Source organism: Vidua macroura, chromosome 8 (assembly GCF_024509145.1).
Source record: "Vidua macroura isolate BioBank_ID:100142 chromosome 8, ASM2450914v1, whole genome shotgun sequence".
Taxonomy (NCBI): domain Eukaryota; kingdom Metazoa; phylum Chordata; class Aves; order Passeriformes; family Viduidae; genus Vidua; species Vidua macroura.
The window spans coordinates 24,735,988-24,760,032 of NC_071578.1; the positions used below are offsets into that span (position 1 = coordinate 24,735,988).

General features: G+C 40.8%; 1 protein-coding gene across 2 annotated transcripts in view; it reads left to right on the top strand.

Moving 5' to 3' along the window:
• The first annotated feature begins 13,455 nt into the window (after positions 1 to 13,455).
• RET (ret proto-oncogene) overlaps positions 13,456 to 24,045 on the top strand; it is a 76,110-nt gene continuing 65,520 nt past the window's right edge. For both annotated transcript variants that reach the window (XM_053984013.1, XM_053984011.1), the window contains exon 1: positions 13,456 to 13,532. In XM_053984013.1, coding sequence (XP_053839988.1) covers positions 13,487 to 13,532 — 46 coding nt within the window. In that variant the 5' untranslated portion in view covers positions 13,456 to 13,486. The remainder of the gene's footprint in view (positions 13,533 to 24,045) is intronic.

A 24,045-nucleotide genomic window follows, 5' to 3' on the forward strand; every position in this document is an offset into this window, starting at 1 on the left:
CCAATACAGTTATATATATATACACATACATCATAGAATCAGAGACTATTCTTAATTGGAAGGAACCCACTCTGAGCCCTACACAGGACCATCCCTAAGAGTCACACCACGTGCCTGAGAGCATCAACCAAATGCTCCTTGAACTCTTGAAAAAGCAAACTGTTACCATGGGTAGTTATGTGCATATGAATTTGCTCATCATGAGCCTGAGGAAAGCTTTGCTATGGTTAGCAGATCCCATCACAGTAAATAAGTGATTATGAGCCATTGACTTGGCTCATAAAATCCTAATCCACACATGTATGTCATTATAGCTCGTGATAGTATCTCTGGAGTGGTAAATACACTGTATGTGTCACAGGAATGATTTTGTAGACTGTCTGGAAACACTGGAAGAGTATCTTGAGTAAGTTGACCAAGACTTCTAGGAAAAATGGACTGAGTTGTATAGTACATACTGGGTTGTAGGACTTTGGAATGCTAAGCTGGAAAGTATGAGCCTTGAAAAAGGGTCTAAGCAAAGCGATTTTTCCTGGCATATGGACCAGGATCTAGTTTTATTTCTCTTCATCTCAGTGGCTTTATACTGTTCTAGCATTGAATACCTTTATGTTCCAGGGTCTGTCATTGACCATGTTGGCTGTTTCCCTTGACTGAGAAAATGTTCCTGCTTGCTTGTTTCTGTCTTGAGGAAAAAAATTTATTAGACTAGTGACCCACAGCACCAAGACAGTAATGTGACTGAAGTTCTCCAATGACTATTGTGGGTACATCTGCAGGCCTAGAAGTCTGACTAACACCTGCAGGATCAGAGTGAATTACACATTTGTGGTTTTCAGAGAATGGAGATTTAATGAGAAAACAGCAAACTGACTTAAGATGTAGCAGCCTGGTAACGGATTTTCAACCAGTGGGTGTTTAGTGATGACTGTACATTGCAGGGAATGAGGAATGTACATAGCTAAGCTTACCTGGGGCTCCCTGCCAACTTCCAGCAGACAGGTAAAATTTTCCTTTGTCTTCTTCTGCCTGTCAATACTGTGGTCCTGGTCTGTATGTACTGACTCTGAACTCTGTTCCTAGTTGGTGACTCTGAACAACTCACTTTGTATCACAGACCACCTTTGGGGTCTCTTATTGCAAATGTGTTTTTCAATAACTCCCTTTTGAGATGAATAATAATAATAATGGAGAGCATGTGGTTAATGTTCATGCAACACTAAGAGAAACAGACATGAGTTATTTCCATGAACAACTCTGTATTTCTATTACAGAAAGATAAATCACAAGCTTATTTTGCACTGGAGCAACAAAAGCAAACTATGTTCTTCTAATACGTGCAGTGAACTTTTTTTTCTGGCATCTAGATAGAAAGTAGTTGAAGCACTTTTGCTGCAGGAACTATGCAAATAAGAAATACTCCATGCCTGCTAAGATGTCATAGCTCTGCTTTTTGGTACCTGATGGTTTAAATGCCTATTGCTAGCCAAAGGTTCTTGAGCCAGTAGCTAATGAATTGCTTTCTGCAAAGGGAGAGCATTATGGTAATTCTGATACCCGTGCAATATTTCCAGCTACGAGTCTTTGCTAAGCTTTAGATCACCCTTATGCAAAAGCAGTGAAGCAGGTGATGTGCAAAAGGGAAAACTGTCACTGCCAGATCCTGTGTTTCAGAGCATGTCCACTCACACACTGGAGACACTGAGAAGCTGCCCCAGCCAGGCTCTGAGCTAAACTGGCTGGTGACAAAATCACTGGGTTTATTCACTGGACCCCAGTGCAGCTGATGAAACCCTCTACTGCTAGTTGTGGACTCAGCATTTTTATACTATGTAGGGGGGAAAACGTTGAAGAGGAGGCACATTCTAATTTGGGGAAAAAAATTACTCTGTTGCCTTTGCCTTTAAACTAGGTCAAGAGTCCTGTTCCAAATGTTGCAAGCTCTGACACCTGGGACTGGCTTTAATTTCTGACTAAGGAGATTGCAGGCTGAGCCATGAGGGAGCTGCTTGCTGATTTGTACTGGGTCATTGGAAGGCAGCAAAGCAACTTTCTCAGGTTCATTGCCCAGCTTGGAGCAATAAGGCCACTCCTGTGGGCTCTATCAACAGCAGCTCTGGGCCACTCTGTCTGCCACTCTGCTCTGTGACTTGTAGCCAGTCTGTAGCAGCCAATACCAAAGTCTAGAAATAATGTGGGCCTGGAAGCCTAATTTTTTTCAGGAAGCAGATCCTGGTGAGCCCTATACAGGTAACACATCTTAAGTCAATCCTGATATTTCACTCAACATTTGTGCTAGAAAGGTGGCTCTTGGACAGGACACTGACAAGTACTGAGCTTGTCCTGCCCTGAGGGTGTCCTCCTGAAGAGCATTCACTGCTCCCATGCAGTGATGCATGTCCTTAGTTCAGGTCCCTTCACTGTGCCTCATGCGAGCCCTTGTGCTTTTACGTCTGTATTACACATTCTTCAGGGAAGCACTTGAACACTTGGTTGCAAAAGGCTCATTAGCAGACAGAAATTACACAGAGAAGTACAACAAGATGTAGACAAGAAGAACATGAACCTCAAAGTTCAGGGAGGAAGTTGGAAGTACAAACAAAAAAACTTCAGAGGACAAATCTTTAGTGTGATCTCATAGTGGAGATATTTTGAATTCCGACTCATGTAGGATTGTGTAGTGACATTAAGTCACCCTGCTTAAGTCAAGTTCTGAGTCATCTTTATGAAGTCACTGCAGGTTTCTTATGGCAATAATCAATAAAAACTTCTTTACAGTCTTATTTCAAGCATTTTCTGGAGGGAAAACTATTTTCAGGAGTTCTCTCTCATGGGTAATGACAGGAAGTTTGAAGAGGATAGGTGTATAGCTGACACAGGTACAATGGCATTTCAGGATGTATTAAAAAAGGCTGGATTAGATTCACAATGAGTGCACAGAGCAAATTAACTTTGTCTGAAAACATCCAGCAAAAATAGTTTGATTAATATTGTAGAACAAGACTCCTACGCTAACAGCCACAAATTTGGGATCTGTGGGACATTTGGGTAAATCTTTGACATCCAAAATGGAAGATGCTGAAGGCAGTAGGTGCTTTAAGATTACTTCTGGGTTGTGATTTGAGATTTTTTGTTTAATAGCTTAGAAGAAGCTATTACTCTTAACTTCACGCTCTGATAATGTGGTTCCAGTTGGTTTGTGCTAGAGCCTCCTGTCATTCTCTGTCTATTTAAACTTCAAGTTCCCAGTGACTTGGAAATCAGTTCTGACAGAGCAGGCATTCTTGTTTCCAGTCTTCTACAGAACAAGATGTCAGCAGGTGACAACCAGTGCTTCCTTAATATAGTTAACAAGGTTCAAAGCACTTAATCCATGGCCCTTGTGAATGTCTTGCTATTCTGACACTGTTTCCCACTAGCATCTTAAGCAGTGGGTATTGAGGACTGTCAGCTTAATGTCTGACATTGTACTTCAATGTAGACTGCTTAATTTCATCTCTAATCTGTAGAATCTTGTTAAGAATTATTGTGTTAGGCGTTCAAAAATAAAGTAGATTCACCAAAGGCAGTACCCGCTTAGCTTCTTGGAAGACTCTATTGAGCCAGTCTCAGGTACTTTTAACCTGAGACTGAAAACCTGAGACTGGCTTTAACTTTTTACTTTTCTCTTGTCTCCTGGCCAGTGGCATAGAAAGCTATGTATGCTTTGTTTCAAACAGGCAATTTTTTGTTTAATTTGATTTGACATTGAGCATCTTTTCCATGTAGATATACAGCAGCCTCTGAAAAAATTGCACACAGCACCTCTACAACAGATCCTAATAGAGCTGGGATTGTGGTCAGCAGAGTAAAGATCAATTCCCTACAAAATAATGTGTAAGTAGTTACTATTACATAGAGGGGACAAACTGCATTATACATTATTCCTTATCACTTTAGGCTGTTTCTGTGATACCCCCACGAGTTGTCAGGGTACCTTCAGGAGACTCAGCCTGCCAGAGTGGCTGGGGACTGCACTGGCTGCACATGCCAACACCTTGTATGTCCACACCCTTACAACTCTGCTCTAGGACCTTGCTTCTTACAGTCTCCATGACTGTTAGTTAGAGACATTGCTGCTTTTTAATAGACCAGACATCCCTTTCATTCAGGGATGCCTTATGCAAAGCATTTGCTGCAGAAGCAGTATAAAAAACTCAAGACAAAACCACCTTCCCCACGGGAGCACTTCCTCAGTACATGTTGATGAAATATGTCAAGACTCTCTAAATTGACTTCTTAGGTTCACTGCACAGTTTCTCTTTCAATCACAATCTTTTGTCCTGTCTGTGCCTTAGTTGTATATATTTTGTTACTCCTTCAATGGTTGATTTATTGGTGGAGAGACCAGCTGTGCCTAGTTTACATGAACTGTGATATAGGAGGCCTGAAAAGGTCTGGTTTAACTTAGAAATATTGGAGCTGTAAAATTGATGATTGCAGGTTGATAGAGCACTGATTTACCTGATTTCTGTTTGCCTGGATCAGTCAAACCAGTTTCTCCCAGGTGTCAACTGACCAGTGTTTCAGTGTAGAAAGTGTAATGGAAAAAAGGGCCATTTCAAATTGTCATTTCATGAATTTTTTTTGTCAGAATCTAAGGGACAAAGGCAAATATTTCCAAGTTTTCTTTTCCAATTATTGTAAGCCTCCTCCACAACTATTGGCCTGCATCAAACACCACTTTGTGTGGCCTTGCTTGTACTCACTGAGCTCTTAGTTTTAGTTAAATGCCGCTGTATGTGCTAACAAAACTGAAACAGCTGTGTTAAATTGCTCTGAGTTGCAGTGGTTAGAAACAATAACTGTTTCCATCATATATGAAACTCCAAGAAAGACAAATATCTCTGAGCTAGAATACAGGATGCTCCACAGCCCAAACAAATAGAAACAGACTCCGAGTAGCTGAACTGACCATGATGACTTCAAAAAGAAATTGCCTAGCTGTTGATAATAGGAGACATATATGACTGTCAGCTCATCTCGTAATAGGAATAAATTAAAAATATGATGGTAACCTACTTTTCGTTAGCTGCTTTAGGTACTTAAAGTTTCTCTTGTCTTTCTCCCCTGGGCTCTGATTCCTGCTCTTTGAGTTCATGGAAGTCAAGGCACAAAGGAATAATAGAATGAACTTCTAAGGGTTTATATTATTTCTGTGCATGTGTGTAAAGGTAGGCATAATTTCACTAAAACAGAAATCTATCATTCCTTCTATCTGAAAATGAGAAAAATAAACTGTCCTTGGTGATTTGATTGCAACACTAAAACAAAAAAAAACCCATTACTTTTATAACCTTTTAAATACATGTTTTACACTGGTAAGAGTTTTACTGTTATCTCGTACTGTTGTTGCTGGTTTTACTAGGGAAAGTGCAAGTCAGAGCCTTGTGCTATGTAATGGGTAACTGGGCAGAGACCCTGTCTCTTCTCCTTAAATAAACCTTATGTAAGATTTTGCACTTTCATATAGGTAAGTGTATCTTGCAGAAAAGAAATGGTGTCAGTGTATACTATGGAAAGCTGTCATGACCTGTCATTTTGAACAAGGGCCTCAGGGAAGAGAGGTTTGTTCCCATTCCCTTGAAAAATCAATCCACATCTGCCTGTGCATTAAGCTTCTAACTAAAAGAACTTGCACCCTCAGCACTTTCTGAAGACTTTCTGCTAAATCTCCAGAGTGGTCCGTTTGACCAACGCGTTCTGCACTGTACAGAGCCTCAGGGCCATGCAGGATGTTAGAGGGTCAGGGACCTCGTGCTACAGGGTGAATCCCTACTGGGCTGGCCAAGAGTTAGCAACGCTCATTTTGCTTTTTGTTTGCCATGATGATTTGGAGAAATTTCCAATCCTTTTAAAGTTCAAGCTATGATCAAATTCCAAAGTCAAAGAACAGATATGAGTTATGGCATTTTTTTTTGCTGTGTGTCATTCTTGTTTTGAGGCTTGTCTTCTTTTTTTTTTGCTTTTTTAGGAAAACCAGGTTGCACTAATATGCTTGGCATCTTGGTCATAGTTACCTATTGTAATGAGTACAAAGGACTCTTTTCCTTTTGAATAGTTGGTTTTGCCACTTAAAATCTTGTAACTTATGCAGCACTCATTGTGGCTCCATGTGATACAATTCTGAAATTTTAATTTTAAAAAGTTTTAGGAAATTACATACTGGAAAAGCCTACATAAAAGAACAGTGTCATAGTATTAGGCACTCAAAACATGAACAAGATTTACCTTTTCAATCTGAATTCACCCCCTTTGTTCAGAGTGTTTGTACATGTAATTGTATATTCTTGCATTTACTGGACTCTGGGCTTACTCAATGCACAGGAAAAACAAGAATTCTTCATGAGTCTCAGGTATGTTATTTTAAGGTTATATCTTTGGGTTGAATCCTAGGAATTTACAAGTTTGAGCACTAGTTCTGACACATTCCTAGCTGTACCTGAATGAGACTTCTACGGCATGTCAGTGAGCAAATAAAAAATGCATGGGGCAATCTCAATCCTAACATTTCCTCACAGGCAAGCTCTTGATTTCATTTTTAATGTAATGCTCTTTAAATGTAGAGACCGTGTGCATGTGTAATAGAAAAACACATCCTGTTAGATCGATGGAATACAGGGGCAAACGTGCCTCTATAAACCATGGCGTAAATGAAGATGTGTGACCGAACTATCTGAGTGCTCTCTTTTATGGCCATGATACCATATATTTAAGGTTACAGTACAGTGGGAATCCAGATCTCTGGAATTGCCCTAGGATCATATTTCCTGGTTTCTAGTGATTACAATTTAGTAACATATGGTGCTGAAAGTAAATCAGATTATGTAGATCATTTAACCCAATACAGGTTAACTTAGAGGTGAAGTCCCTTATAAGTCCTGATTCTGATATTTTTATACTAATTCCTATAATGACAAAATTAATTGTTATTCCATTGAATGTGATCTTCTCTTCATTAACTTTGGTGTGTCTTCATGCTTATATTCATAACTGAATAATGGTCATGATTTTATCAGTTCTTCTCTGACAGAATTTGACCTGGTAATTTTGGAGACTGAAGACTCTCAGGTCACCATTTCCCCTGATGGCACTGGGGCTAACCCACCAGTAACATTAGGTATAGTGCCTCTATTCTGAACCTATGAAGGTTTGAAAAAAGCGAGGCCCTCTCGTTGTCACTGTGGCATGTACTGAACCTTGCTGTGGGTGGCAGGAAGAGTAGCACTGCTGGGAAATGTCTCTTGGCTCCCTCATGCAAAGCTGGCTGTGCCTCTTCTAAGGAGCACTGAGACAAAGTTAGACCTGACAAGATTTTGGAGCTTAGTTGTTGAACTTAAAGCATAGGAGATTTGATACTGCTCAAGAAAGATATACATCTTCAGTCCAATTTAACTGCTTTTCATACTGAAACCCAAATATTTATATATTTTCAGTTACTTTCTCTACCATATTAGTTATTTCTAAAATTATGATATTTGAAATGTCTTTTCTAGATTTGCAAACTACATTTGCTTTTCAGGTTTGAAATCTCTAGGGTATAGTGTGGTTGTATTTTCAAGCTCTCTGCAGCCAAGAGTAATAAGGAATGAAAAAATAAAGTGAAAGCTCAGCTTCACAAATATTTACTGGTAATTTAGGATGTATTGCAGCTTTATCTGGTTGTTACTATTTCAAATTAAATTGGTAATGGAGTGTTTTTTAAGATCACCTACAAACTTCAGAAATAGTTGTAGTGGGTAAATCTGACTGTACCTTGGACAGAATCACTCTCCAACACATTCACCTCCCCCAGGTCACTCTAGGGGTAGTGCAGCTGGCAGGGAGCAGGAAGCTTGCCTTGGTCATAACCCAGGCTGGAAGTTCTTCATGAACTTTATGAACAAGTAGGGAATTGAGGTTATACATCTCTCATATGGGCTGTTATATTTGACACCAGATTTTAAGAAAGTGGGATGAAAAGAATATTTTATTGTTATGATCATAGTAGTGTACTATCTGCTGGAAATGGACCTGGAGAAGAGTCAACAAAGGATGTTTTCTATTTTGTTAGCTGGTTTTAATTTATCAGCTGCCAGCTTCAATATATTTCTCTAACTAGTTGTTGGAAAAGTATCTACCCCCTACCATTCAGATTCTGATGAGGGATATGTGAATATCCTTGTGCGTGTTCATAACATTTCCAGGCAGATCCCAAATGTTTGTTTAAAAGCTAGAAAAATCCAGCCTTCAAAGTTCAGAACTTTACTGCTCATACTGATGCGAAGAAATTTATCATGCCAATATCTGTTAATATCTCAGGGAAATTAATGCCTCTTGAGTAATGGGATAAATGTTGAGCCTCAATGCCAAGGTGCCCGTGGGTTACAACTGTTGGGTTTATGTTATAGTATGGTTCCAGGCAAAAAGGATTGTCTCTGCAAATGAGATAACCGTGAGTCATCAGCCCCGCTCCTGTCCCTGATGCTAGCTGGGGATATTCCTGCGGCGGTGGAACGACAGCTGCCGGCACAGCTCTGCTGGATGCCCTGCTACAGGCACACCAGGCCTGCAGGCTCTCTCACACGAGGCAGTGCTCATCATCACAGCAAGAGGTTTACATCCTCATCCACTCACACTTCTGTAATCCTGCTGCTCCACGAGAGTACAAAAATCATAACTTTGGATTTCACTGAGTTTGGAACTTCCATTACCGAAAGTACAGCAGTCGAGCGCCAGTGTGTATCACAGTGACCTTCACTCCAAATGCCTTTTTCTGACATAATAGCTGCATCCATGGCACTTCCAGGACAATCCTTAGAACAATGACATGAAAACTGAGCTTTTATTTCCTGACAGTATTAGAGGGTTTTTGTAACAAGATAGATGCAATATGACATCAGATTCTGAACAGAATTGAAACAAAAAAGCACCTGTTGTGCAAATATTGGGAGAATTTGTTTCCTCTCTGCATGGAAATGCTCCAGCATAGTCGTCCTGTGCTTCATGGAAACCTGCAGCAATAAAGGCAAGCATTTGAAAATTTCAGATAAATGGTTAGAGACCTATTTTGGTACTGACTTCTGATGGCACCAGAGACTGTGATTTATGATTTCAGGATGGTTTTGATAGTTAAGTTTATGCTTTCACTGAAACAATTGGATGGCCAGAAATCAGGAAATTTTTGAGGCTTAATGTATTTTCAAAAAGGCTTTATATTAATTTACAGTGACACAAAATACTGCTGTTGGAGGAACTTAAGAATTTTATTGCCAAGAAGCAGCAGTGAGGTCAGATGAGAGCAATCCTGGTGCAGCCAGCTCCCAGGAGGGACACCTTTGTCAGGTCATCAAAGGAAACTGGTTCTTCCTGGTCATGGTCTTGGCCCAGGGTCTGCTTTCCCTCATACAGCATCTTCACTTATGCCAGTCTCTTGTCACTGTTTTCACAAGAATCCGGGTTTTGCCTTGAAATCTGTTTATTGGACAATCCTAAGCTCTTGCTTGTTATCAGTTGTTAAACTTCTTGTTATCAGGACAGTCTGTAGCACTTTCTTCACAAGTATCACTTCTTTCCTCCTGACTTGAAAGAAATAGCTTCTTGGTTCCCTTCTCTAGGTGCCAAGATGGAGACATCTCCTAGCACAGGTTTGCTGCTTCTTCATGGTAGTCAGCACTTTCAGATGAGTATTTTGGGAAAACACACTGCTTTTAACTCTTTCAATGCTCTCAAGTGGACAAAAATTAAATAGATAATGTATGTGGATATTGTGCAGTTTATATGTTAGCAATATCTAACAAATAGAAAAGAAATTGACAGAAGGATAGGAAAATAAAGCCCAGTGATTGTGGAAAAACATGTATATAAGAAGTTTAATTAATTATGACATGCAGATAAATTCTTTGTCACTGTCAGGATCAAAGTTTAATCTGTCCTTTTACTATTAGATCTACCTCAGGAAGAGTATCTGTTCAGTGCCACCGTAGTTGTAACTGTATGAAAGACTTGACAGTTTGATCACAAAATAGTGTTGAATGTTAATAACCCGTTTTTGTAGGTTTAAAATAGTTTTTTCCTACATGATCAACAGCAGCACCTCAGACTGAGTTTCTACAGTAACCAACTTCATAGCATGGGAGAAAAAAGTATTTAAGCCCTGAACTGATCAAGAATTGGATTTTAAATACAATATTCTAGGAAGGGTTTTACCTGAAAATATTTCAGTGTTCATGCATGAGTGTTTGGAAAACATGGAAAGGTGGAACAGTCCTGACGTGTCCTGCCCTGATGCTAAATGAACATGATCTAAGAATTGTGATGAAACCAAGAAACAGTTATCAATCAGCATCAGTTTCAGGAAGCATTATTGTATCGAGACATCTCATGGTGCCTTTATAAAAGAAAAACCTACAATAATTTAATAGCTCGGCCTGCTGTGCCAAATAAATGAGTCAAAGCAGGGGGGTGAGGGGGGGAAGAGAAGGAGTATGAGCCATAGTTTCACAATTGCACTAGCCTGCAGGAAAGTGTTGATTTACTTCCAAAGTATTTCTGCTAGGAGAATGATGGGAGATGTCACTGCAAAGCTTGAGCTTTTCTGGGAAATTAAGGACACCTTGCTTTTTTTATTCTCCATTTACAAGCACAGATTTTCATTCAGTTTTCAAAAGGCCTTCAGACAAAGAAACCAAGTGAATGACGTGAAAGTGTATTTTATGCATAGCGCAGCAGAAGTTAGCTGTTGGAAAGAGATAGTTGCTATAGGCTTGTATGGCTCATGTAAACTCAAGGGCAGATGGTTCACAGCCTGTGTTGGGCCTCTTCAGGGATGTGGAAACCAGGCTGGGCAGGAAGGGTTTAAGATTTTTCTCCTGAAGTTTGAATTTCAAGTGGAAAATTTAAAATGCCTCCATTTTGATAGGCTTTTGCAGGGTTTGAGAGATGCTGCAGTTATGTTATTTTTGTCTTCTGAATGGTAGGCTATGTTTTCTGGATGAACTATATTTCCTCAATATATAAAAATTGCTGACATAAAGGACAACAACTTCAGGAAGAATGGTGACTACATTAACATGAGAGACATGATCACAGTAGCTGGGACACAGAAGACACGCGTATTTCATCCAAGTTGGCCAGCGTTTTCCAGGTGTGTTGTGTGTAAGCTACAATCCTCTGAAAACAAATAAAACTGCTTAGCTTAAAAGCCTGGAAAACAAATGAAAAAATTATTCTGGTGACCTTACTTCTGTTCCTTGCATGACGAACATGATGGCATCTAAAACCAGTTTTAGTGTGCTGGAGCAGAGCCTGAAGCTGGCAGAAGAGTACAGCTTTGGCTTCAGTTGCTGAGATGCCAGAAGAGATTGTAAGTCCTTGAAATTCTTCCAAGAAGTCACTTTGTCCTGGATGAAAACTGGCATTTATCAGTTCAGATGATAGTGGTGTATTTTAGATGGCATCAATATTGATTTGTATACTGCACGAGCTTTTAAATATGATTTAAGATAAAGCTTAGCTTAATGTAAGACATTTCTCCACAAAGCATTGATTTAATGTTAATGTTTTATGTGTTGCTTTCTTTGCTATAGACTTTCCTTTGGTTCACAGAGACTTCCCAAGTAACCTTCTCAGTTTCCTCTTTCAGGCACTTGCAAAAGCCCCACAAACACTTGACGTGTGAATAAGTACTCAAAAGTTTAATTTATACTATGTGACAGGCAGCTTCATAAGCATTTAATTAATGGTGGTCATTATTGTTCCTCTCAAATTCATTATTACCCTTCTAGTTGCTTCGACTTGGCTTATTGTTTTCCCAAGCCTTATGAAGACTTAGGAAGAAGATTTAACTTGATGAAGATCTAGCAGAAAAGTCAAAATAGGTTAGTTCTTTTACTATTCCTATAGGATAATTTCTCAGACTTTGCCTCTTAAAGTGCTAGGCATTGTAAGCAGAGTCCTTACTAACCTAGAGAGAGAATTTCCTATTTGAGTTCTATTTAAATAATCTACAGCAATTCTTGCTAGGTGCAACGGCACGGAGGATCAGTCTACTCTGTGTGTCTACTTGACCTTGCTTGGGCGTTTCAGAGCGTGAAGGCTGGGGAAGCCGAACGCTGTAGCTACTGATCTGTGAATCCTGACGACCAGATCTCTGGAGCAGCGCGGCTGTGTGGAAGCAGCATCAAGCTTTCGGGAGATGAGCAGGAAATAAATATCTCCTCGGCAGGTTGAAGATGCCCTGACAGGAGAGGTGCTGGGAGAGGGGCAGGGTTTGTATCAGCTGGCAGTCGCTGCGGCCCCTCCAGAGCCTGCGCGGGCGCGGTGCCCGCGGGTGTCGGGAGGCTGCGCCCGCCCCATCCCGGGGCTTCCCGCGGATCCGGTGCGGCTGCGGGGCAGGGGCCAGGCGCTGCGGCGGGGCCGCCGGGCGGAGGCAGCGCCGGCAGTGGCGCAGCGGGGGCTCTGGGCGGTGTTTCTGAGCGGCGGCTTTTTCGGAGTGCTTTTCTCGGCGAGCCCGACCTGTTAAAGCGTATTTCAGCTTTGGCTCGGTTAGGTTTCCCACCCCCCACCCCCTCCCGCTTGCGGTTTAAAAGTGGCGTTTCGCCGCTCAGCGGGACGCGTGCGTTCCGGGTTACTTTGGTTGCCTGCCAGGTAGCGCACATCTTCTACAGCATCCTCCTACCATCAAGCAAAAATTGTCTCCTCTCCTAAGGATTAATTATTCAACACGTTTAATGTGTTTCGGCTGACGGGGAAGACGGCCACTCGGGTACATCCTGGTGCCGCAGCGCCTGTCCCCGCTTTGTCTCGCACCTGGTGTGTTTGCGCGGCTCGCCTGTCTTCCTCCCCCCGAGCCGCCGCCTCCCGCTCCTCCCGCCCGCGCCCCGCTGCTGCCCGCGGGGCCGGGGGGACGCGGGCCGGTGCCCCGGGACGCCGCGGTGCCGCCGCCCGGCCCCGCACCTTGCCCGCGGGGATGCGCGGGGCGGGGCCGCCGCCGCGCCCCCTCGGCGGACGCTCCGCGGGCGGGGCGGGGCGGGGGCTGCCGGCCGGGCGGGGCGGCCCGGGCAGAGGGGCCCGGCGGCCGCGGAGGAGGGGCCGGGGGCTGGCCGGAGCCGGGCGGTGCCGCCGCCCGGGCAGCGCGGGGGGCTCGGCGGCGGGCGCGGCGGAGCGGGGGCTGCGCTCCTGACTTCGCTTCTCCCCGCAGAGCCCGAGAGGCGCCGGCACCGCTGAGGGAACGAGGCGCTTTCTTCCCGACCGGTGGCGGCGGGGCGGCAGCGGACCGAGGGAAGGACCGGCGGAGAAGCATCCCGGCGCGGGCTGTCCCGTCCCTGCCCGGCTCCGTGCGTCCCATCGCGGCCCGCAGCCGCCGGCCCGGGCCATGGGCCGGCCCGACTGAGGGCCCGCGGACCGTCCGGCAGCCCGGCCGGTGCTGCCCGGAGCGCCGAGGCGGGGCCGCAGCAGCGCGGGGAAGATGCGCTCGGCGGCGCGGACAGCCGGGTTCCTCCTGCTCTGCGGGGGTAAGTACCGCCGAGCCCGGCACCCCGGGAACTTTGCGGAGCTCAGGTGGCACAAGCGGCTCGGTCCGGCTCCGAAAATCTTGCCACAAATACAGACGAGATATAAATAATCCTGATGCGTTTTCTTCGTTTTTTAAAAGCTAAGTTAGAACAGATGTGAGTTTGCTTTTCTCTGAATTTATGATGTGAAAGGGAAAATATTAAAGTATATTCCTATTTTAAGTTTTTAAAACATGATTTCTTCTCTGCTATCCCACTCCCAGAGCTTTTTGTATCATTAGATAAAATGCGTTTTGGATTGGTAAATGAAGATGACCAGAATATAAATAGTGATTGGATTGTAACTTAGATGATGCTATCCACAGATGTCAAGTTTCTAAAACAAACAGAAAATCCATTATATCTCTTTTTCTTCCATATGGCTTTGTTTGCTGATGGATTTCTGACGTTTACATGAATAAATCAAAGTTGTATGCTAGAGAATGCAGTACAACCTTGCACATCAAAAATGCATTTATGAAAAAAAGTAAAGCCCAAACTAGTTCACTAGTTGTTCTAACAGTGAGTGGAGTGCAGTATTAATTCTGCCCTTGTAATTCCCCATAAGCGACTGACTCTTTCCTTCTTGTTATTAATTCAGATTAACTGTATTAATTTGCACCACTTTAAACTACTTTCAGTACATGCAGATATTATAAAGCTCCTAATTAATTTTTTTAATTTTTTTTTTTTACTATGCTAAAATATTTTTAAGTTGCCCATGTGTTTTCGCTTCTTAACACGTTGTTGTTAAGGCCTGATTTTTGTAAAATCTCACTAGTAGTGAAGTTTAGGATATAAGTAGATAAAATGTGTAGGAGTTACGGCATCTAAACACACACATCTAGTAAAAAAAAATAAAGTGGGTTGCATCCCAAGACATTTCACTGTCAGGAAGAATTAGCCGTACTTGTATTGCTAATGGATGATCTATCATGCCTACTTTGCTTTTATCTTTGGCAAATCCATTTTCTTTAATGTTTTTGGCAGAATTAGGAGAAACGTAATTTATGTAAGTTCCTCAGCTTGAGGGGTATGTTTTCATTAGCCAAAATGATTCACATGCATTTGTTTGAAGATGATTTTTAGTGATTTCTGTTTAAGCTGGACAGATAAGCTTTCTTCAGTTCATGCCGTGATACCCCAGATTATTGCACATCCTAAACTAGCTGGTGTTAGGAACTCCGGAGCTGCTTTCTCAAATGGCTTTTTTTTTTTTTTTTTTCCCTGCAGCATTTCCCTTTCAGTTGGACCACCATTTGATTTTACTTTTAATTGTACAACTTTACATGAATTTCATTCTGAAACTCTCAGATGGGGAAGGGGTTCTCTCTACTGAAGACAGATAGCTAAACCTTCCTGAATATCAGACCTCAGCAGTTGGAAATAGTTTCAAAGGCTTTTTATTATTAAACGTAGCCATAAATTGTTAACTTTTGGATCTGCCAAAAATATATTTGGAGGAATATTACAGGAGCTAGTTTATTTGAGTAGAGTAGGCTGCCAAGTAGATTTTTTTTGTATATTGCTTGCTTATACTTAAAGTTGCAAATGTTTTGTTTATGCTCTCAGCTTTGACTACTGCGGCTTAATACTTGGTTTCCCTTAGTTTCTACTAAAACTGTGGGGAAGGAAAGTTGTGTACATTTATGCCCACACTTTAGGGGCATTGTATTCATAGTTATTTCAGAAAGTCTGGCGTATTAGCAATGTTCTATGGGGTGTCTGTTGATAGAGAAACACTGCTTCACATTTACATGTGCAACGCTAATTAGCTTATATGCAATAAGAGCTGAGTTTACAGCATTATGTCTTGGAGGTATTAGCAAAACCCCTGCATGCATAGAGTTCTAGTTCAGGAGCACAGCTGTCTTAGGAGTGATGATGCGTTCCCATCGTGGGGAATACAGTGAAACTTCAGTGGGCTCCATCCTGGGGGAAAGCCAGGGATTCTTCAGTGGTAACTGACATGCTCTTGCCAGGTGTTGTGAAGTCTTTTCAGCTGAGCAAGACCTCATCATAGAGGATTGCCACCCAAAGTTAACCTGCAGGGATACCCTTGCACTCAATTGTTATTGGTGCATCTTTGATTTATATAAAGGTTTTGGAAAGCTTCAAACTGCCGTAGTCCATAAAACGTGTGCTCACAACAAACCCAAAGGCATTTTACTGAGTGAGCTGGCATAGTCAATCTGGTGAACGTGCTGTTAGTAGAAAGGATTAGATTTGGTTATTTTGTATTGGCGGGCTTCAAAAAGCACACTGGCCCATTTGTTCTGAAGCAGAAAGGCACAGCCTTGGCGTTTCTGTGCCACGGGCAACGTGTGAGTCTCCTGCAGGCACTGTCCTTAACGTGCAGTAGCCTAGAAATAGCAAAAATAAAAGGAATGTTTCTTCCCAAATTAAGGCTTCTGTCTCTTTTACCAATTAAAAGAAATATGCAGGGTTTTATTTTGGAGTGTGCACATGTCTTTTTCGAAAGTTTTGCATCTTGTCAGTTGTAGGACTTCAGGGTGTTTAGTTGCCTGTCATGCTGTCTGGTTGGTTGGTGCTGGAGTTTTGATTCTGAAAGCTCATTGGTATCAGAGGAGGACCTTGTTCAGTTAAATGTAGAAAAGAATGCCAGTGGGAAAGACTTGGTAGGACTGTCTTGTCTGGAAAGTAATTTTTGTAATTAAGGGGAGTACTTTTGATGAGATAATTTTTCTTCAGTGAATAAAACACAGTTTGTAAGCATTGGACTATGCAAATTTTTTAAAATTGGAAGGGAAATCTCCTCCTGGAAATAATAGGGTTCCTACTTCAACAATGTGCTCTTGAATGCTTATTATTCAAACTTTTTTTCTATTTTATTGACTGTGATATAAAACTTCTGGTGAATGTACTAGTTCTGATACTCGTTTATGGACTGTTTGGGATCGATTCTTACAGTGCATTTCCCTGCTGCTAAGAGTGCTGCTAATGTTTTGACTGGTTACAATTTAGAGCAAATCCAGGCTCAACTCATGCATCCAGATCAAGGACAGACCAACTTCAGAAACCAACTGCAGATACTGGCATTCTTCTCCCCCAAGTGTGGATTATTTCACATAATATTTGTATTTCATGATAGAAAATGAGTGCTTTCTCTAGGAAAAGAATACCTATGTGATTCTGTCAAATAAAAGATCTCCTGTGCACTCATACTTTTAGATCAAACCAGTGCTGATCAGTTCAAATGGTGGAGCACAGACCATTCATTGACTTCAGTCAGGAACTGGCTAAGACATAATTTGTGTGCCTCCTTTTTTTTTTTTTTTTTTTTTTTTTTTTTAACAGCTGTCTATCAGATAATGTATGATCAGGATTTTACATTGTAAAGTAAAAATTCTTCTGTTTTATTATAACCCTGACTGTGGGCAAAGGGAGTCTGTGGAGGAGCACGAGAGGCACTTCATTAGATCTTCTGTCTTAATCAGGAAAGAGCAAAGCGTTACGTGGGAATTTCAAACCTTGCTGCTCTTTTTGATAGGAAAAGGAGCATTAATCATGATGCTTTGGTTCCTTCCTACTTTGTTGTTTTTCTCTGCCCAGAGGTTCAACATCTTACCTTCTGGCTCTTCCCCAGGTGGCACGTGTCCTGTCTCTGGTCACCTGCTGCTGCCTGCATTGGACTGTGAAAGTGCTGCTTCACTCGCACAGCACTCGCCAGGGTTCATCCCAGCGCTCCTACCACGGAAGGAGCCTGGGCTCTCTGTGGCCCTCTAAGCTTCATGTCTCCCCTCATTTTACTCCCATTGTCAGGTCCTTCACCTTCTAGTTTCTTCACAAATGAAATTTTGCAGTGGAGTTCACCTCCTGCAGTGTTTTCCCTTTCACAGAAAGTAATTTACTGTGTAGGTTATTTTTTAAATTCATGCTAATTGGATCCATATTTGTGTTATATTTAGTTCCCTTCTCATTGTTATGTGCTGCCTTCTCAAGGTGTCAGTCAGGGCAATATGTGCTATTGGCTTGATTATTTCTGCTAGTCAGTTAGTTGCATTCTTGGTCTTTGGCTTCATTCAAGGGTTTTGTTACTATCATAGAGACAGTATAAAGGAAATGAATATGACGATAACAAAAAGCCAGCATTTTAATGCTTAAAGCTCATTTGTTAGTCTTTGATTAACAGATGAGATTCCTCATAGCATTAACATCAGCAGTCAGTCTGTATGACAGTGTGGGTTCAGCACCTGAATGCAAGATGCACGTTCAGTAGCATGCCCACCATCAGTTTTTCAACTGTATGTCATGTTATAGTCTCTTACATTTTTGTTTTTTTTACTGAAATGACAGACATGGCTGGTGAAAACACATGTATTTTGTTAATTTTCATTTTCTTCCATTTTCCCCAATTTGGCCCCTGGCAGGAGGGAGAGGATTTGTTCACTTTTTGGTGTGCTTTCATGTTTGGCTTGGCACGGCTGGTCCCACTCCTCCAGGCTGCTTTCTCTCCCATAAAGCAGCCTAGCAAACACAGATATGCCATGGGTTGGAAGAAATCCATACTATAGAATCTCGGTGTTTTCTGGAGAGCCTTGTTGTGCAAAGGTCATTTAGAGCCTGTCTGCGGTGGGGAGAGCGTTTGCTCTCTTCAGACATTGGCATCCTTCAGCTCTCCAGCAGAGCTGTAAGCGGTGCCAGCTGGTGATGGACTGCAATTATCTCTTGGTTTTGAAATTTAAAAATTGCCTGACAGTGCTTATTGAGCATGGGTATTTGTTTCAGGAGCATTGCAAAACTTACCTGAACACAGGCGGCGGTTCCCTGTGGGAGCAGGCTGGATATTAAGACCATCTTCTTCCAGGATTGAGGCACGTTCGTGCTGCAGTCTGTTCTTAGCTCTTACTTTCTACTTTTGTTTGGTTTGGCAGAAGCAAAGCTTAAAAATTCACCAAAATATTCTAAAGAAACTTTGGAATTGTTTATTCTCCAGATGATTTTTTTTTTTTTTTTTTGGTAACGGTCTTATATTTTGGAAAGCAAGCAACTGAAGCATTGCAAGGATAAATACAGCATTTACTGCAGGAGAAGGACAGATTTGAGGTTTGCATATTAGTTTGATTAGATCAGGGTTCATATTCAATTGACAGCTGTGCTACACATTTGCTCAGTTGTCTCACACTCTCTCTCAGTTTTCTGTAAAGTACCACCATCAGTTACTTTATCCTTAGAATATCATGTGCATTGTTGATTGACTAATGCAGTTCCAATCTGGGTGATACTGGAGCCTACGCAAAGCAGGGAAAACAGTGGGAAATCTTACAGAATCTCTAGAGTGATAATGCATCAATGAAAAACAGCATCGGATGTTCCACAATGTTTTGGCAAAGTCATTATGAGCCTTTTAAAAAGTTTTCATGTAGTTATGTTGCTAATTAATAAAGTTATTAAGAAAGTTTTTGTTAACAAAATAGTAAGTCAGCTGAGGTGTAAATAACCAGATGGATTTTGATCCTTTGGGAGCTCAAGATTTTTAAAAAAATTGTCTAAAGCTGTCTCTTTTTTCCTCACATAAGGAGAAGACAAAGCTGGTTTTCTTAAAAGATTACTTCATAAAAATGGCTAAATAGTGTCAGATTTCTGGATCTTGAAATGAGACCATAAACATACTAGGAACATTTTAACCGAAGAGATGCTCTGTAAATCTGCTGAAACGAAGATGATCATCAGCGCTTTAGAGCCTAAGGGAAAATTACAGTGATTGCAGTCAAAAAAGGGAATTGGAAACTTTGCTGGGGTAATAGTGCCAGAAATGTTGTTTGACTGAATTAGTTTAGAAATTTGTCTGATTGTAAATCAGGTGATTGTAAAAAGAAAATGGATGTATTACTCCTAATGGCTGTCTAATGGCTTTTCAGTCTATGCATTTAGAAAACTAATTAAACAATATATTTAACTGATATAACAAAGTTGCTTGTGTTGCTGTAATGGGTGGTTGGGTTTTGGTTGTTTTTTTTTTTTTTAATGTCCATTATGGCTTTTTTCTAAGTGAGACAAATTTCAATCTCAGATAATAAAATTAAATCTAGCTTTTTCTCCTAATTCAGAGGCACCAAGTTTTCTGATATGGACAATTCCATTATCTGTTCTTTTCACTTGTGAAATGGAAAGACTCATTTTGATGTGAGTAGACCAGAATTTCATGTATCTCCAAAGCCCCTAGTTTTGCCACTGAATAAGAGCAGGCATCCTGTGGTCCTGTCAGTGCCATTCTGAGGGTGTCTTGGAGATGAGACTTAAATCTCCCAGTGGCTTAAAGACACAAGTAATGGTTTCTCTGGATTTGGGAGGAGTGGAAGCTACTGTGGGTAGTTCTTTACCATTCCTGCATAAAGAACTGATACTTTCATTTTGGCCCCTAACAAAGACAATACAGAGCAGCTTCCTTTGACTCCCTTAAGAGGTGATACTTCTTCACTGATTGGCTTCTGGAAATTTTTTGTCTTTGTTGATGAGGTGCCCTTCCATACCCTATTAGACACTGAAAAGTATTTCTGTGCAAAGAGAAGTAAGGATGTAAAAAATATCAATGGTTCAGAAGATGTTGACAATGGATTTTATTCTCGTAAGTTCTCTTTCCACCCCTACCACTGTGTTGCTTAAAACTTGTCTCATGTTAAAATTACCTCTGTGTGTTGCTGCTGTGCATTTGGGAGGAAGGTTCTGACCGCCAGTGTTCCGCCTGTTTGGTGAAGAAGGGGAGTAATAATTTGCATTAACACAAATAAAATGTAACATAACATCGAAGAAAAGCTATTGTTTACTGAAATATAGCCCATAACAATCTATGACTCTAAAAAGCTGATTAAAAAAAATTAGATTAATTATGTCTATTTGGATGAGAATAGCCAGTATAGCATGATTAATACATATGTTTATGGCAGTCAGTCATCTCAGAAGACCAGAGGGTTTGAAATGTATATGTACTCTAGGGCAGCAACCAGGCTGTCTTTTGCACAGCATAAAAGCAGATACTAGAAAATTATATGAACACATTTATATTGCCAGATTGTGGTGTACAAGACTGTAAGTCAAAAGTGTGCTGTTCATGAAATCTGAATAACAGTGAGGGGAAAGGAAAGAATCCAAAGAATTCTCATCAAGAAAAGGCCTAAAGTTTTTATTTTCATAGGAAAAGTTTATTTTCCAGAGGGAAAAAAACCCACAAAAATTAAAATTGGGAGTAGTGGAAGAAAGTGGATTTGCATAAAGGGCATTGGCTGCCATGTAAAATTTGCACTGTGATGACTGGGAAGTTCTGACAGGACCTTTGGAGAAAGTATCCAATACTGATTTTTAACAAAACAGAGTGCTGCTTTGGCCCCTGCAGTGAGAAGTTATAATTTTGTAAAACACTTGAGTGGAGCCTTCTCACATCTCTGAAGTGCTTAGGCATATGCTTAGTTTTATCCCACATCAGCAAAGCATTTTAGAGTGGGACTGCTGCATCAAAGCCCCGTAAAGAACTGCACAGTTCCCAAAGTTAAAACTCTCTGGCAGTACATTCACGGGCTGGATTTCTCTTTGCTCCCATTTGATGTCTAGTTCCCCTTTCGTGGTGTGTGCTGTCTAACCATTGAAATGACTCTGAGGTGCAGGATTTCCTGTTGTGGGACCAACACCCCAACAGTCAAAATAATATCTCCAGTTCTTTTGCTGCATGGAGAATACAAAGATTCATCTAGTTTGGAAAGTGTTGCATGTGTTATTACTCAGGCACGTAGGTGAGGTTGGTTTGCACAGAACTCTGTTTTGCCTTGGTTTACAGTATCAGGGCTCGTTTATTTAGAGCTGGTTTGGATGTCTTTGTCCTCCCTTGTTTGCCTGAGGTTTAGGTACAGTGTTCCTGACCACTTGGTCAGTATGGCTAGGCTAAGATACACATCTGAGATTCTTTTCACTGACAGCATGAACCAAATTCTGTGTGTCTGTGTATATAGCAAGAGTGACTCTTTTGACTGGATAGTTTTAATGAGTAGCCTTAATAGTCTAACTTTCCTCAGTTAGACCAGGGGAGATGTCCTTAAGCCTTTCTGTAGGACTGTTGTTTACCTGGGCTGTAGATTTTTTACAGCAATTTCTGGTGCTACCTTGGCTTGCTTCTGCTACCTTTGAACTGTGAGTTATGTATTGGGTGCCCCATTTGTATTTTGATAGTCACAGTGTGTTTGGAGAGAAATACAGAAACAAATATTAAAAAACCATGGTGATTGTCTGTTACTGCTTTTCAGCAATTCTGGATAGAGCTTTCTCTAGCTGAGCTCTTGGATGCCAATGAAGTAAAAAGGACTGAGGAAAATTATTTCTGTAAAATGGCTCATCCCAATTGATTTTATGAAACAAAAAAAGCAATGAGAGTGTTTAGATTTTGGGTTTGAACATACACGTTTTAAAGTAATGAAGGGGAAACAATATGGCTGTAATATAAATTTTATTGCACATTTCAGTTCAGCGTTGCTGACACACTCTAGATGAGAAGGCATTTTAAACAATTTTATTGCTTTGGTAAACTTTTGCCTTTGTGAAGATTAGAAAAGTTGTCTTAAATTGCTTTGCTGAGAGGACTTTCTGGCTAGTGAGAGAGTTTGTAACATGTATTTTCTAGATTTTTTTTTAGAAAAGGAGACAAACCCCAAACCTGTAGATTTAACAGCAAACAGGATCATCTTAAGAGACTGTGAGAGATAACCCTTAAAAGCTCAGTGAAAACCAGAAACATTTATAAAATTATTTTTTCTTACCAAGGCATTGAAGTGAGCCTGTTGGAAAATGGGTCTTTTTTAACTATTTATTTTCTTAGATTCTAGTCTAATAAAATTTGAAATGAAAGTTGGACCAAAAGTTTTAGGGCAGTAAATGTCTAAAAAAAATAAGCAGTAATAGCCTAAGGTTTTACTTATCTTTTTGATGTTGCCCGTCCACCTCTTTTTTATTTTCAATCTTGCCACCATAGACTATTTTTATTTGTGCTTTTATAATTTTTCCAATAATTTCTTGAATCCTCATTTTCTTGGCATCATGCAGTTGTGTGTCAATTTTTTAGTTTATCGGAAAAATTTTGTCCTCTGTCTTTGCACAGGCAATTTTGGTATCGTGGCAGAGCCATCCTTAATACCTGGCAATTAGAGAGCAAAGGGGATAAATCTGTGCAAGTCTCTACTTTGGCCTTTCAGAATATGTTTGTCCACAACACAACTTCCAGAAGACAATAAAGGAAAGGTACATTATTTAAATATTTAGATTGGTCATCAGAAACTCAGTTTAGATTGATTACAGTAGTTATATTTGTCAGTGTAATAAGAATGGTGGCAAGGACTTTTACTTATTTTATAAAATGTTCTGTTGTTGAAGAGTCCTTATGACAAAAGATTTTTTTTCTCCTTTCCCTGGTAAACCTTGGTAATGGTATTTAGATAATGTAAAAATTAGTGCATAGAGTCACACCTGACACAATAGTTTATTTCCTGATGATGCCTGGCAATATCCAGTTTTGAATGGTGCATTTTGGTCTTCATACTTCTTGAAATGCAAAGAAATTTAGAAAATGCTGTTTTTGAAGAAAAATAGAAATGAGTGGCAACATTTATTTACAAAGACAACTGAGAAAGCACAGAGTTTAGAATTTTCAGTTTAAGCTGAAGTATTACAAAAGTGGATATACTGGTGGAAATTGAGTAATGGTGGAAACAAACACTTGGGAGATAGCAAGTGATGCAAGGGAAATATTTTGATGGCAGAGAGCTACGAGGATTGTTGGCTGCATTGTGGGGTTTCTTTTAATTGGGAATATCTTAAGAACAAGTGGGACAGCAGTGTATTCATGTTGGTTATATTTAATCAATCCTACCTTAGATGAGTTAGATGACCTCTTTTGGAAACTTCTGACTTCATCTTCTTATGGTTTTGTGCTCGGGGTGTTAAAAACAGGACAAATGCAGCCTTTGTATGTCTGCTGAAACTAATGTCTGGTGTTTCGTCAATCGGGGCTCCTTATGAGATCATGATAACTTAGTCTGCAGTAAATGTAACTTGAGAGTTAATATCAAAATACTTATATTGTTAATCATCAACAGCTGAATAGACAGGAGTTAGATGCCTTTGATGTCAAGACGAGCTTCTGGAGTTTCTGGTTTTCAGAATATCCCCAGGGATATATTTGATATGTGGTTGTCTTTGTCTTCTCAAAAATCAATTTCTAATTCCATGCTCAACATTCTCAAATCCCACCAGTGAGTTGGGGACCTCACACTACCACTGAGCATTTCCAATTAAGGCCTTAGAAAAGTCTGTATACATATGGCCTAACCTCGTCACTGAGAAGAGTAAAGAGTGCTGTTTTCTTCAGATAAAAAATGAAATGCATTGAAGTGATGATGTTTGTTGAAGTAGACACAGGATTTGAGGATCCATTTTCTCAAGAGTTAAACTGGATTTATGATTTGGTAGGCAG